This window comes from Gossypium raimondii, chromosome 12, assembly GCF_025698545.1.
Source record: "Gossypium raimondii isolate GPD5lz chromosome 12, ASM2569854v1, whole genome shotgun sequence".
Taxonomy (NCBI): Eukaryota; Viridiplantae; Streptophyta; class Magnoliopsida; order Malvales; family Malvaceae; genus Gossypium; species Gossypium raimondii.
Window position 1 is genome coordinate 24499439 of NC_068576.1, and position 13214 is coordinate 24512652.

Consider the following 13214-nt stretch of genomic DNA (forward strand, 5'->3'; position numbering starts at 1 on the left):
TTAAAAGAAGATACATGTAAGGGGACGGCACATGCATGTTTGGGGAATTAAATTTGGCTGCTGTTTGAAGTATCCTAGGTGACCATTCGGCCAAAGAAGCTATTGTTTCCTACTCCCAAGTTGACCATTCAGCCGACTTTTAAATTATTTTCACATTGCTGGATTCATCTTGGCTGTTCGGTTCTATATGTTCACATTCCATGACTCTTCAAAGCTGAGTTTTCACACCTTGATGGCTGCTCATTACCTCCTTTAATTGCTGATCACTTTTCAAAAAAAGTTGCCAATTAATTGAGCTTGTTTAAGTCCATTAACTGAACCTAGCTGCTGCCATGCATCTTTCCAAGCTTCTAAGTTCATTGCTCATTCTAGAAGATGACCATTGGAGCTCCATTCAGCTGAATTTAGTTAAGCACATTAAAGGAATTCATTTGCTTAATTCTTAAGCATTCATATGACTATTCGGCTAGCCTAGTCTTTGCCTATAAATAGTTGTTAAATTCAATTTGTAAAGGACTTTTTGTCATTTTAAGTAACGAATTGCTGCCAAATTTGTGAGGCATTTTCTCTCAAATTTCGTTCGAGACCCGTAAGACTTATTGATGCGAACGAGATCCATGAGCTACCTAGTGATAATGGCTCTTCTCTCGAACTGCCCAAAGGACCCATTACTCGAGCTAGGGCCAGGAAGTTCAAGGATGCAATTTCAACCTTGGTGGATCGAGTTTGGGGTGAATCCGTAGCTGGTTTACTTGAAAGCTCATGGGCTAGCAATATGAGCAAACCATGCATCCTACTTCAAGTTCATTCAGCTCAACCATAGTTCATTGAGCTCATCTTTAGCTCATTCAGCTCGTTTTCATTTTTTCTCCTAGCTCAACTTAAGCTTATTTGCGTTTAAATATTTATTTTGCTGGAATAATTCTTTAAGTTGTTAGTTAAATTAGTTAAGCTAATTAATTAAGTTAAATACTGGTCAAATAATTAATAAGTGTTATTAAATATGTCCTACCTAGTTTGGTGTCTTGAATATGTCCTAAACTCATACAAATCTTTGATTAGTTCACCGAATTTTATTAGCAAATTCTTACATTCATTTGCTGCCCATTTTAATGTGTTTAAAACATAATTAATTTGCTGATTTAAATTGGTGCAGGAATTCTTCTTGGACGGCATGGGTGCATGCACCTTAGATTCATTGCATTTGGCCGATACATGCATGGTACCCCAAAGGAATGTTCAGTCGAATTCGCCAACTCCAAACATCTAAATGCAGCCCATTTTAAGTGTTCACATGAGGGACTATTCAGCTGATGGTGTTCACACATATTTGACTCTCCAAAACCGACTTTTCACACTTGTGTGGCTGTTCAACAACTCTCTTTAATGTAGCTATCTTTTCAGCCAACAAGTGCCAAATTAATGAGTTATTTAAGGGCATGGCGAACCTAGTCATGGCCAATTAATTGATTGGTGCATTCATCTCTACAAGGTTCATTTCCTTAATGTTTAAGCGCCTCTTGGAGATCTCATTCAATAGAACCTTACTAGTGAATTAATTCGGAATGTTCATGAATTTTCCTTAGCTATTAAGTGTGTCTATTCGCTAGCCTAGGGATTACTATAAATATTTGTTTGATAATTTGTCAAAGGACTTTTGCCATTTTGAATATTGAATTAAGTATTTTGTGAGGAATTCTTCTCTCAATTTCGTCCAAAGACTTAGTTGGCTTATCTACTAGTTAGTGGCGTCAACCTTTGTCCTTTGCAACCCGAACTTATCACTTTTAACCAAGTGTGGCGTTCGACTATACCGAGGTTCCTATCTTCGTTAGATAGTGGGTCGAGGTCCTATTTACATCATTCTTAATCCACCTTAAAGACATATAAGAATCGGGTCAACTTAAACCCTTAAAGTTGGTTCACTCTTGTTTTTAAGCTTTCCTTCCATTCTACCTTAAAACGAAACTCCAAACCTTTTAGTAAACATTTTCTTTCATTTTTAGCCGAAGTACCTTATATACCATTGCCATTTTAACGTTGATTGAACCATTAACATCTTTGTTGGACAAACATAACCTTTTGAATCAAGTCGAACGAAACTTCATCGTTAGAACGATCGGGCAACAAAAACGACTCGGAATCATCCACGAGCCCGGGGCGTATCATTTGGTATCAGAGCTGGTTAAAACGAGAAGAACGGACGTTCGAGAAGAGTCAGAGTAAGTAGACTCGTGAAAAAAATTGAAAAAAAATCAAAAAAAATCAAAAAAAATTGAAAAAAAGAAAAAATTGTATATGGTCTAGGTGCGGACGAAAAGAACGTGAAAGATCCGTAAAAAAAAATTTCTAAAATCACATTCTACACTCTTTTATACCCATTTTAGTGAATTTTCACGCTATTAAAAAAAAATTCCCAATTAGTGAATTCATTTTATACGCCACGTCTTTAAACCTTTCTTTCATTCGAGCCTACCCTAAACCATACGACTTTCCCTTGCAAACCCCTTGAAGCCGACCCTCTAAACTAAAGATCAAGCCCTACCAAGTCTTATACGAAATTATAAGAGAAGAAACGAGAGGAAAAAGGCACGAGTGTGGGAGCATATTCGAGAGGAGGTAAAAGCCAAAAGAGTGCAAACACGAGCGTGAGTGTCGTTCTTTCTTTCTTTTCTGAGTGAACGTGAGTCTTTGTGGTGAGGAATATTTATTATGTCTCAAAATCCCGAGCAAAACTTGGCGGAAAGGACTGAAAGACAACCGCTAAGAAATGTTGGAGGAGGAGTTCCCGATTTAGGTCAACAAGCCCTCTTAAGGGAATTCCAACGAATGCTTCGAAGTGAACTTGAATCTATTAATGAGAGACTCGATCGAGTGGAAGGAGGACCAACACGAGAAGGAACCCCTCAAGGACCGAGAAGGGAGCGAGGGCGAGCAAGTCCTTTCGTGGATGATCCCTACGAGCCAAGCGAGGTGGAAAGTGACCAAGCGTCGAATCAAAGCGAGAGACGACGAGGTCAAAGGAATAGGGGTCCTAGAGATCGAGGCCAATTTGATGATGATTTAAAAAGTATTAAGCTATCCATTCCTCCCTTTCATGGGAAATCTGATCCGGAAGCTTATCTAGAATGGGAGAGAAAAATCGAGATGGTCTTTGAGTGTCACAACTACTCGGAGAGAAAAAAGGTGAAATTGGCGGCAATCGAGTTCTCCGATTACTCAATGATATGGTGGGATCAACTCACAACGAGTCGAAGAAGGAACGGGGAGCGGCCAATCTCATCTTGGGCCGAAATGAAAGCCGTAATGCGTAGGAGATTTATACCTTCTTACTATTATCATGAACTTTATCAAAAGTTGCAGAATCTTACGCAAGGAAATCGAAGTGTGGAGGACTACTTCAAAGAAATGGAGATTGCCATGATACGTGCGAACGTGGAAGAAGATCGCGAAGCAACCATGGCTCGATTCTTAGCCGGACTTAATCGTGACATAGCCAATGTGGTGGAGCTTCAACACTACGTTGATATTGTTGACATGGTGCATGTTGCTATCAAAGTTGAAAAGCAATTGAAAAGAAAAAGTTCTAGCCGAACCTTTCCTAGCACCAACAATCCTCAAAGGTGGAACCAAGGCACGGGTAAGAAAGACTTTTCTAATCGTACTAAGGATCAATCTTTGTCTTCTAAGATGAACAAACCCGTTGGCGAAACTAGCAAGGGCAAAGAAGTTGCCATTCCGAATCGATCGAGAGAAATAAAGTGCTTCAAGTGCTTAGGGAGGGGCCACATTGCGAGTCAATGCCCTAACCGAACCAACATGATTGTGCGGGCTAATGGAGAAATTGAATCGGAAGAAGAAGATGACGAAGAACCCGATGAAATGGTCGAAAAGGAAGAAGAGGATGAACTTGAATACGCCGTTGATGGCGAAATTCTCGTTATTAAACAAAGCCTTAGTCTTCATAGTGTTGAAAATAAACAACAAAGGGAGAACATTTTTCATACACGTTGCCATGTGCAAGGCAAGGTGTGTAGCTTGATCGTGGATGGCGGAAGTTGTACAAATGTGGCCAGCACTTTAATGGTTGAAAAACTCGGCTTGCCAACAACTAAGCACCCTCAACCTTACAAACTTCAATGGCTTAACGATGGAGGGGAGTTGAAGGTAACTAAGCAAGTTTTGGTCATATGTTATTGGGTCGTCCATGGCAATTTGATCGCAAAGTCATTCATGATGGTTTCACAAACCGCTACACCTTCAAATACGATGGGAAAAATGTAACTTTGGTTCCCATGACGCCGAGGCAAGTTTATGAAGATCAATTAAAACTAAGGAAGAGTGTAGAGAAATTTCGGGAAGATGTACAAAAAGAAAAGAATGAAAAAGAGAGTGAAAAATATATTGAGAAGAAAAAAGAAAAACAAATGAAAAATGTGAGAGAAAAAAATAAATCAATCGAACAAAAAAAGAGAGAAGAAAAAGAGCAAAAGAAAATGAGTGTTTATGCGAGAGAGAGTGATTTTAGGAAATCTTATTTGATGCAGCAATCGGTTCTTGTACTTATGTACAAGGAAACTCTTTTGAATACTAAAGAGTTGGATCCAAATTTTCCTCTTCGATTGTTTCTCTTTGCAGAATTGAGGACGTGTTTAGGAAGACATTCCTAATGGGTTACCGCCCATTCGAGGAATAGAACATCAAATTGATTTCATTCCCGGAGCCTCTATTCCCAATCGTCCAGCTTATCGTACAAATCCCGAAGAGACCAAAGAATTGCAAAAACAAGTCAATGAACTTATGGAGAAGGGATATATACGAGAAAGTCTTAGTCCATGCGCCGTACCAGTTTTATTGGTGCCAAAGAAGGATGGAACATGGCGTATGTGCGTAGATTGTCACGCGGTGAATAAGATCACTATTAAGTATCGACATCCGATACCACGACTTGATGATATGTTGGATGAATTGAGTGGTGCTCGATTGTTTTCTAAAATTGATCTAAAGAGCGGATACCACCAAATTCGGATGCGTGAAGGGGACGAGTGGAAACCGCTTAAGACGAAGCATGGACTCTACGAGTGGTGGTTATGCCATTCGGGCTTACCAATGCGCCCAGCACTTTCATGCGCTTGATGAACCATGTTCTTCGTTCTTTTATCAGAAAATTTTGCGTTGTCTATTTTGATGATATACTTATCTATAGCAAATCCTTAGATGACCATTTGTTGCATTTAAAATCTGTTTTGGAAGTGCTTAGAAAGGAATCTTTGTTTGCTAATCTTAAGAAATGTATTTTTTGTACTAACAAGGTTATTTTCCTAGGATTCGTGGTCAGCTCGGAAGGACTGGAGGTTGATCAAGAAAAGGTGAAAGCTATTCGAGAGTGGCCTAGACCCACGAGCATTAGCCAAGTGAGGAGCTTCCACGGATTGCAAGCTTCTATCGACGATTTGTTCCAAATTTTAGCACCTTGGCAGCACCTTTAACTAGTGTGATCAAGAAGTCTTCTGCCTTCTATTGGAATGAGGAACAAGAAAAATCTTTTATTGCTATTAAATCGTGTTTAACTAATGCTCCATTACTTGTGTTGCCTGACTTTGCTAAAATGTTTGAAGTTGAATGTGATGCATCAGGTGTCGGAATTGGAGCTGTTTTAACACAAGATGGAAGGCCCGTGGCATACTTTAGTGAGAAGTTAAATGGAGCCGTTCTCAACTATCCGACGTACGACAAGGAAATGTATGCTCTAATTCGAGCTCTCGAGACATGGCAGCACTACTTATGGCCAAAAGAGTTTGTCATACACTCGGATCATGAGGCGTTGAAACATATCAAGGGACAAGCAAAATTGAATAAACGACACGCCAAATGGGTAGAGTATTTAGAATCTTTTCCTTATATCATCAAATACAAAAAGGGTAAGGAAAACATTGTGGCTGACGCATTATCTCGACGATATACTTTATTATCACATTTGGATGCAAAGTTGCTTGGATTTGTCTTTTTAAAAGAAATGTATGTTGACGATGTTGATTTTGGTGCTATTTATAAATCCTGTGAAAACAAAGCTGTTGATAAGTATTTCAGGTTTGATGGTTTCCTTTTCCACGAAAGTAAGCTTTGTGTGCCGCAAAGTTCAATAAGGAAATTATTGGTAATCGAGGCACATGGTGGTGGACTTATGGGCCATTTCGGGGTGGCTAAGACGTTGTCAACCCTCCATGAGCATTTCTTTTGGCACAGGATGAGAAAAGATGTTGAGCGGTCGTAGTCAATGTATAACTTGCAAGAAGGCCAAGTCCAAAATCAATCCGCATGGACTCTACAAACCATTGCCCATATCTGATGCACCATGGGTTGATCTTTCAATGGATTTCGTCCTAGGACTACCAAGGACCAAAACGGGGAGGGACTCTATCTTTGTTGTTGTAGATAGATTTTCCAAAATGTCACATTTTATAGCTTGTTCTAAAACTGACGATGCTGTCCATATTGCTAATTTGTTTTTTAGGGAGGTTGTACAACTTCATGGAGTTCCGAAAACCATCGTATCCGATCGAGACACAAAGTTCCTAAGTCATTTTTGGAGAACTCTATGGGGAAGGTTAGGAACGAAGCTGCTGTTTTCAACAACATGTCATCCTCAAACGGATGGACAAACGGAGGTTGTGAATCGGGTGCTATCAACTCTATTGCGAGCAATTATTCGAAAGAATATCAAGTCGTGGGAGGAGTGTCTACCGCATGTAGAATTTGCTTATAATAGAACCGTCCATTCTGCTACTAAACATTCACCATTTGAGGTTGTTTATGGGTTCAATCCTCTAACTCCGTTAGTTTTGCTTCCTTTGCCCAATGATCAGCTTGTCCATTCTGATGCTAAGAGAAAAGCCGAATATGTAAAGTAACTACATCAAAGGGTGAAGGCCAACATCGAAGCTCGAACCGAACAATATATGCGAGCTGCAAATAAAGGAAGAAAGCAAATAGTGTTCGAACCCGGAGATTGGGTTTGGGTTCACATGAAGAAGGAAAGGTTCCCGGCCCAACGAAGGTCAAAGCTGTTGCCAAGAGGAGACGGCCCCTTTCAAGTGTTGGAACGAATTAATGAGAACTCTTACAAGCTTGATCTCCCAGGTGATTACAATATTAGAGCAAGTTTTAACGTGGCTGATTTATCTCCCTTTGATGTAGGTAGCGATTTGGAGACAAATCGCCTCGAAGAGGGAGGGAATGATGCGAACGAGATCCATGAGCTACCTAGTGATAATGGCTCTTCTCTCGAACTGCTCAAAGGACCCATTACTCGAGCTAGGGCCAGGAAGTTCAAGGATGCAATTTCAACCTTGGTGGATCGAGTTTGGGGTGAATCCGTAGCTGGTTTACTTGAAAGCTCATGGGCTAGCAATATGAGCAAACCATGCATCCTACTTCAAGTTCATTCAGCTCAACCATAGTTCATTGAGCTCATCTTTAGCTCATTCAGCTCATCTTCATTTTTTCTCCTAGCTCAACTTAAGCTTATTTGCGTTTAAATATTTATTTTGCTGGAATAATTCTTTAAGTTGTTAGTTAAATTAGTTAAGCTAATCAATTAAGTTAAATACTGGTCAAATAATTAATAAGTGTTATTAAATATGTCCTACCTAGTTTGGTGTCTTGAATATGTCCTAAACTCATACAAATCTTTGATTAGTTCACCGAATTTTATTAGCAGATTCTTACATTCATTTGCTGCCCATTTTAATGTGTTTAAAACATAATTAATTTGCTGATTTAAATTGGTGCAGGAATTCTTCTTGGACGGCATGGGTGCATGCACCTTAGGTTCATTGCATTTGGCCGATACATGCATGGTACCCCAAAGGAATGTTCAGCCGAATTTGCCAACTCCAAACATCTACATGCAGCCCATTTTAAGTGTTCACATGAGGGACTATTCAGCTGATGGTGTTCACACATATTTGACTCTCCAAAACCGACTTTTCACACTTGTGTGGCTGTTCAACAACTCTCTTTAATGTAGCTATCTTTTCAGCCAACAAGTACCAAATTAATGAGTTATTTAAGGGCATGGCCGAACCTAGTCATGGCCAATTAATTGACGGTGCATTCATCTCTACAAGGTTCATTTCCTTAATGTTTAAGCTGCCTCTTGGAGATCTCATTCAGCCGAACCTTACTAGTGAATTAATTCTGGAATGTTCATGAATTTTCCTTAGCTATTAAGTGTGTCTATTCGGCTAGCCTAGGGATTACTATAAATATTTGTTTGATAATTTGTCAAAGGACTTTTGCCATTTTGAATATTGAATTAAGTATTTTGTGAGGAATTCTTCTCTCAATTTCGTCCAAAGACTTAGTTGGCTTATCTACTAGTTAGTGGCGTCAACCTTTGTCCTTTGCAACCCGAACTTATCACTTTTAACCAAGTGTGGCATTCGACTATACCGAGGTTCCTATCTTCGTTAGATAGTGGGTCGAGGTCCTATTTACATCATTCTTAATCCACCTTAAAGACATATAAGAATCGGGTCAACTTAAACCCTTAAAGTTGGTTCACTCTTGTTTTTAAGCTTTCCTTCCATTCTACCTTAAAACGAAACTCCAAACCTTTTAATAAACATTTTCTTTCATTTTTAGCCGAAGTACCTTATATACCATTGCCATTTTAACGTTGATTGAACCATTAACATCTTTGTTGGACAAACATAACCTTTTGAATCAAGTCGAACGAAACTTCATCGTTAGAACGATCGGGCAACAAAAACAACTCGGAATCATCCACGAGCCCGGGGCGTATCACTTATCTAGCTTCTAGTGGCGTCTTTCCGAGTCTTTCTTTCGAACTTATCACTCCCTAAACCTGAGTGTGGTGTTCACCTTTGATACCTTTGGTTCATACTTTACTAAGTATTGGGTCAAGGTTCTTATCACCCCAATTCCAATTCATATAGGTCCTAAAAGTTTCGGGTCGACACTCTTTTTAGTGTTGGTTCTTTCTTGACCTTTTTGGACCATTACCATTTCGTACCAAATCTCATACCATTTCGTACCATTTTCCGAATACCAAATCGCACCAAAACTAAAGACCATTCTTGAATTATTGACTTAAACCAAATTCCACAACCTACTTTGAACGAACCTACCTTACCTCTTTGAACTTAATTACATTTTACTCTTCTTCTTTTCTAATACACTTCTACGTTTGCGATCGGGAACTAAACGACTCAGGTTCAACTACTAAACCGAGATCATATCAAAATACTTGTAAAAATCTGCACATTTAATCATGTATTAGTTTAGAACATATTTAAAACACTTGAACTAATTAGGACATAATTAAAACACCTAAACTAATTAGGACATATTTAATAATATCTAATTATTATTTGACCAGAATTAATAACTTAAATACTTGGACTTATGACAAATTAAATAACTATTCCAGCAAAATAAATATAAAGTCAAATAAGTCTAAGATGAGACGAATGAACTAAAACAAGCTCATTGAGCTTGAAGAGCTTTAAGTAAAGTGCATGATTTGCTCATCTTGCTGGTCCATGAGCCCTCAAGTAGACCGGCCACGGATTCACCCCAAATCCGATCAACCAAAGCTGAAATTTCGTCTTTGAACTTCTTAGCCCTAGCTCGGGTAATAGGTCCTTTAGGTAGCTCGAGGGAGACATCGTTTGCACTTGATAGCTCATGGGGCTCGATTGCATCAACATAAGTTACCTTTTATAAAACACCTAGAATGGAAAATATTGGTCATTTGATTATCAACATCGTCTCTCATTTGGATGTTAAGGGTGCGGCAAACTACAAGGACCCCATTATGGTCATTATTCTCATCATCGTCTTAACCAATTCTAGACATCTTATTTTAAAACCTGCAAAACAAACACTCAACACTCGAAAAAAAATTAACAAACCTCACTGTTAATCACTCAAAAAGTAAAATCAAATTCTCAAAGAGGTATAATTTAGTCTTGTGAGTTCTTTAGTAGAGTCTATATCAATCAATTAGAAAGTATATGAACCATAACTACCAAAGAGTCCTAATTGCACTATGAATCCAAAAAGTGACGATACACCAATTGATTTGTGTTGCACCGAGGAAGAATTGTGCACACTTTTAAATCTTACTAACACAAAAAACAAGAAGGTGTTAGATAGTGTAAAGGAAGAATAAAAGCAAAACAAAGGAAAACCTATAGCTAAGAATCAATAAAATTACTGACACCCGAAAACCTGAAAAAATTGTGGAGTAACTTGACAACTTCGTTCGAGGTGTTCCTGATCTCCAAAAATCACGAAATTTAAATTGGAATGTCCTTAAATATTGAATATTTGATCTGGAAAGTTTTGGCTCTAAAATCCACCCACTGAATATTTTTTTTAATTTTTGTTTGATTTCATATTTTTCAATTTTTTGACTTTTTCTCCTGATTTTTTTGTGGGAAATATTTTTTGATACTCTATAATAGTGCCAAAAAAATGCATATAAAATTTTAGACCGATCAGACAATGTTTACCCACTCAAATGAATTTTTTTCCAAAAATTTTTCTAGGTAAAAAACTGCTATTTACTATTTTTAAAAGGAGATCAGTTTAGAAATCAACCAAGAACACCCAAAACACCCAAAATCTGATACCAAATGATAGAGGGTCATGTGCGGACCAAGATCGAGTTGCCAAGTCACGGGAAACTCCTACGAAAACGCTAGACGTTTGGATCTGAAATGAAACAGAAAATTAAACTTAGAAACAACAGATCTAAAATGAAAACACCCAAAACAATAAAGAATCAGCCAAGCTTGAAAACACTTATTAATAGCATTTATTGGAAGCAAAGAAAACGAGATCTAACTTTGAAGAAGACTCCAACGCTGAATCTGACAAAGAAAACACCAAAATAGCAAGTTAAACTTAACAGAACAAGAAAACCAAATTGAAGTAGAACTAGGATTTTTGCGGCAAGAAAGAGGGAAATTATGAATCAAGAATGATTCTTGATGCCCAAGAATGGTGCCGAACAGTTGCTTGAAGATTGAAAAAGGGTTGGAAACGCAACAAAAGAGATTAAACAAGTTAATCAATGAATCGGCACAAGCAAAAAATTTAAAGAGTAATAAATAACAAGAAAAATAAAGAAAAGTCCTAAGAAGCCTTGAAATCGAGAAAGATTTCACAACTCCCTTCAAACGACTCTAATCTCCCCTCCAATGTAGGACAATGGCAAGAAGAAGGCTGAAGATGACTCCCACAATAAAAAAGATTGTTAAAACTACTTCTAAAGAAAATTCAATAGAGAATTCTTGGAGAAAACTCAAAGAGAATTTTTCACTCAATAAAATTTGATTTCAATGTGTAATTCAATGTGTAATGTGTATAAGGGTGGCTGGCCAAGCCATACATATAGGCCTTCTAACTATTTTCCTAGTCCTAATAGGAAAACTAAAAAAAAAACCTATTTTTTTTACTTTCAAGGGGAAATTCGGCCAAGGACTTTAAATGGGCCTCTTGGACTGAATTTTTACATAGAAATTTATTCATAAAGTCTAAAAATTAAAAAAAACTAAGTATTTAAAGAATTAAAACTTAACAAATTGGGCCACTTTGACAATTTGGCCTGATTTTCAACTAAGTCTAATTTAAATTTCTTGATTGGGCTTGGAACATCTTATTGGGCCGTTTCTTTAAGCATTTGGGCTTGTAATCCGTTCTCTCCCGAAATTGGTTCGTTGATGCTCGTAACTGAGATCCAATGCGCCTTAGCTGCAAGATTCGATTTCTTGGACGAAGATTTCCAAGATTTGAAATCTTGATTTTCTTGAATCTTGAAATCGCTCAAAATAGTAAAATTGGACCAAGATTCGGTTTCTTGATTTTCTTGAAAACAAGAAAGTGAATCTTGATTTTCTTTTTCCTTCGTATACGCATCTAAGACCTTGCTAATGAAGTCTTGAATGGTTCCATTTAGTTTCGTATGTATTTTCCTGGCTTTTGACCTCGTTACTGGGTCTTGTGGTAATTTGAACCCATCACGTTCTTGAGCTTGAATTAGGTCTTTGTGACTCGTATCAGGACGCGTGTAAAATAGGACCCAAGTTTGTCCAAGTTGCAAATTTTTTCTTGATAATCTATAACTTGGACAAACTTGGGATCCTATTCTGCACGCGTCCTTATCAATTATTCAAATATTTTCTTGATGAAATTTTTTGAGACTTGGAGAGTTCTAAAAATGGCTTAAATCGTGGACCGTCTTGATACGACCCTGGTCTCGGTGATGAATTCGAGTCGTTGTTGTGCCCGATCGTGAATTGGAGTAATAGTAAGGTTTGTCGAAAATAGGTTAAGAAAGAAAAGATAAAGGCTCAATTTGGTTCAAAGAGGTTATGGAATGAATGGAAATTGTTAGGTGAACGTAAAACCAAGTATTCAAGTTGATCTAACACAATATAAGTGTGTTATCCCGAAACTTATACGAATGCTTAGGTTGAGATGGTAATGGTTAGGAAGGTAGGTAATAGAAACGCAACCTCGACCCACTATCAATATTGATAGGAACCTCGGTATAACTTGAACGCCACACTTTGGGTGCAAAGTGATAAGTTCGAAATACAAAAACGGGTTGACGCCACAAGGGTTACTTGATAAGTCTAACCAGTCCTTGAAGAACAATGATAGTTGAACACGAACTCACAAAGTAAACAAATTTCATATAAGTTATAAAAATATATTGTCTAACCCTAAAACAATTACAAAGTAAACTATTTATAGCTAAATTCCTAAGGTAGCCGAATGGACACTTGAGCAGCTAAAAAGTCAGCTTATTTTCAAAACAAATGAATTGAAAATTTCATGTAGCTTCCTAGAACGTCCCTTGAAGCTTCCTTGAAGATTCCTAGCTTTGGAGACGTCAATGGACAGCCTTTTGATGTCTTCTAATAGCCTTGAATTAATGAGGTGATGGTTGAGCTAAAATGGCTGAATAGAATTGTTTAGATTGGCCTAAATTCATCCAACTTGTGTGAAAGCCCTTATGGTTGCTTGGGGAACTCAAAGGCCAACTTGGGGAAAAGAATGGAATGGGCGGCACTTTAAAAGTATTGGAAAACCCGAGGAAGGCATTTACAGCAGCTCAATTAACTCATTTTAATGTCCATTGATCTCCACGAAAAAGGCTCTTAGGAAATAAGAAACAG

The 13214-nt window shown here is 37.9% G+C and overlaps 1 protein-coding gene across 1 annotated transcript; it reads left to right on the plus strand.

Moving 5' to 3' along the window:
* The first annotated feature begins 2712 nt into the window (after window positions 1-2712).
* Window positions 2713-6274, plus strand: LOC128035478 (uncharacterized). The gene is made up of 3 exons (XM_052625224.1): window positions 2713-4167; window positions 4657-5084; window positions 5470-6274. Exons 1-3 carry the CDS (start codon window positions 2713-2715, stop codon window positions 6272-6274), a joined length of 2688 nt encoding a protein of 895 aa, XP_052481184.1.
* Window positions 6275-13214: the final 6940 nt, after the last annotated feature.

What these genes read in the sequence shown, in the direction of transcription:
- LOC128035478 (XM_052625224.1), top strand. Translation starts at nt 2,713, where the DNA reads ATGTCTCAAAATCCCGAGCAAAACTTGGCGGAAAGGACTGAAAGACAA. An exon ending in ACGATGGAGGGGAGTTGAAG is followed by an intron (nt 4,168 to 4,656) that starts GTAACTAAGCAA and finishes GGACGTGTTTAG; the next exon opens with GAAGACATTCCTAATGGGTT. An exon ending in AAGCATGGACTCTACGAGTG is followed by an intron (nt 5,085 to 5,469) that starts GTGGTTATGCCA and finishes TCCAAATTTTAG; the next exon opens with CACCTTGGCAGCACCTTTAA.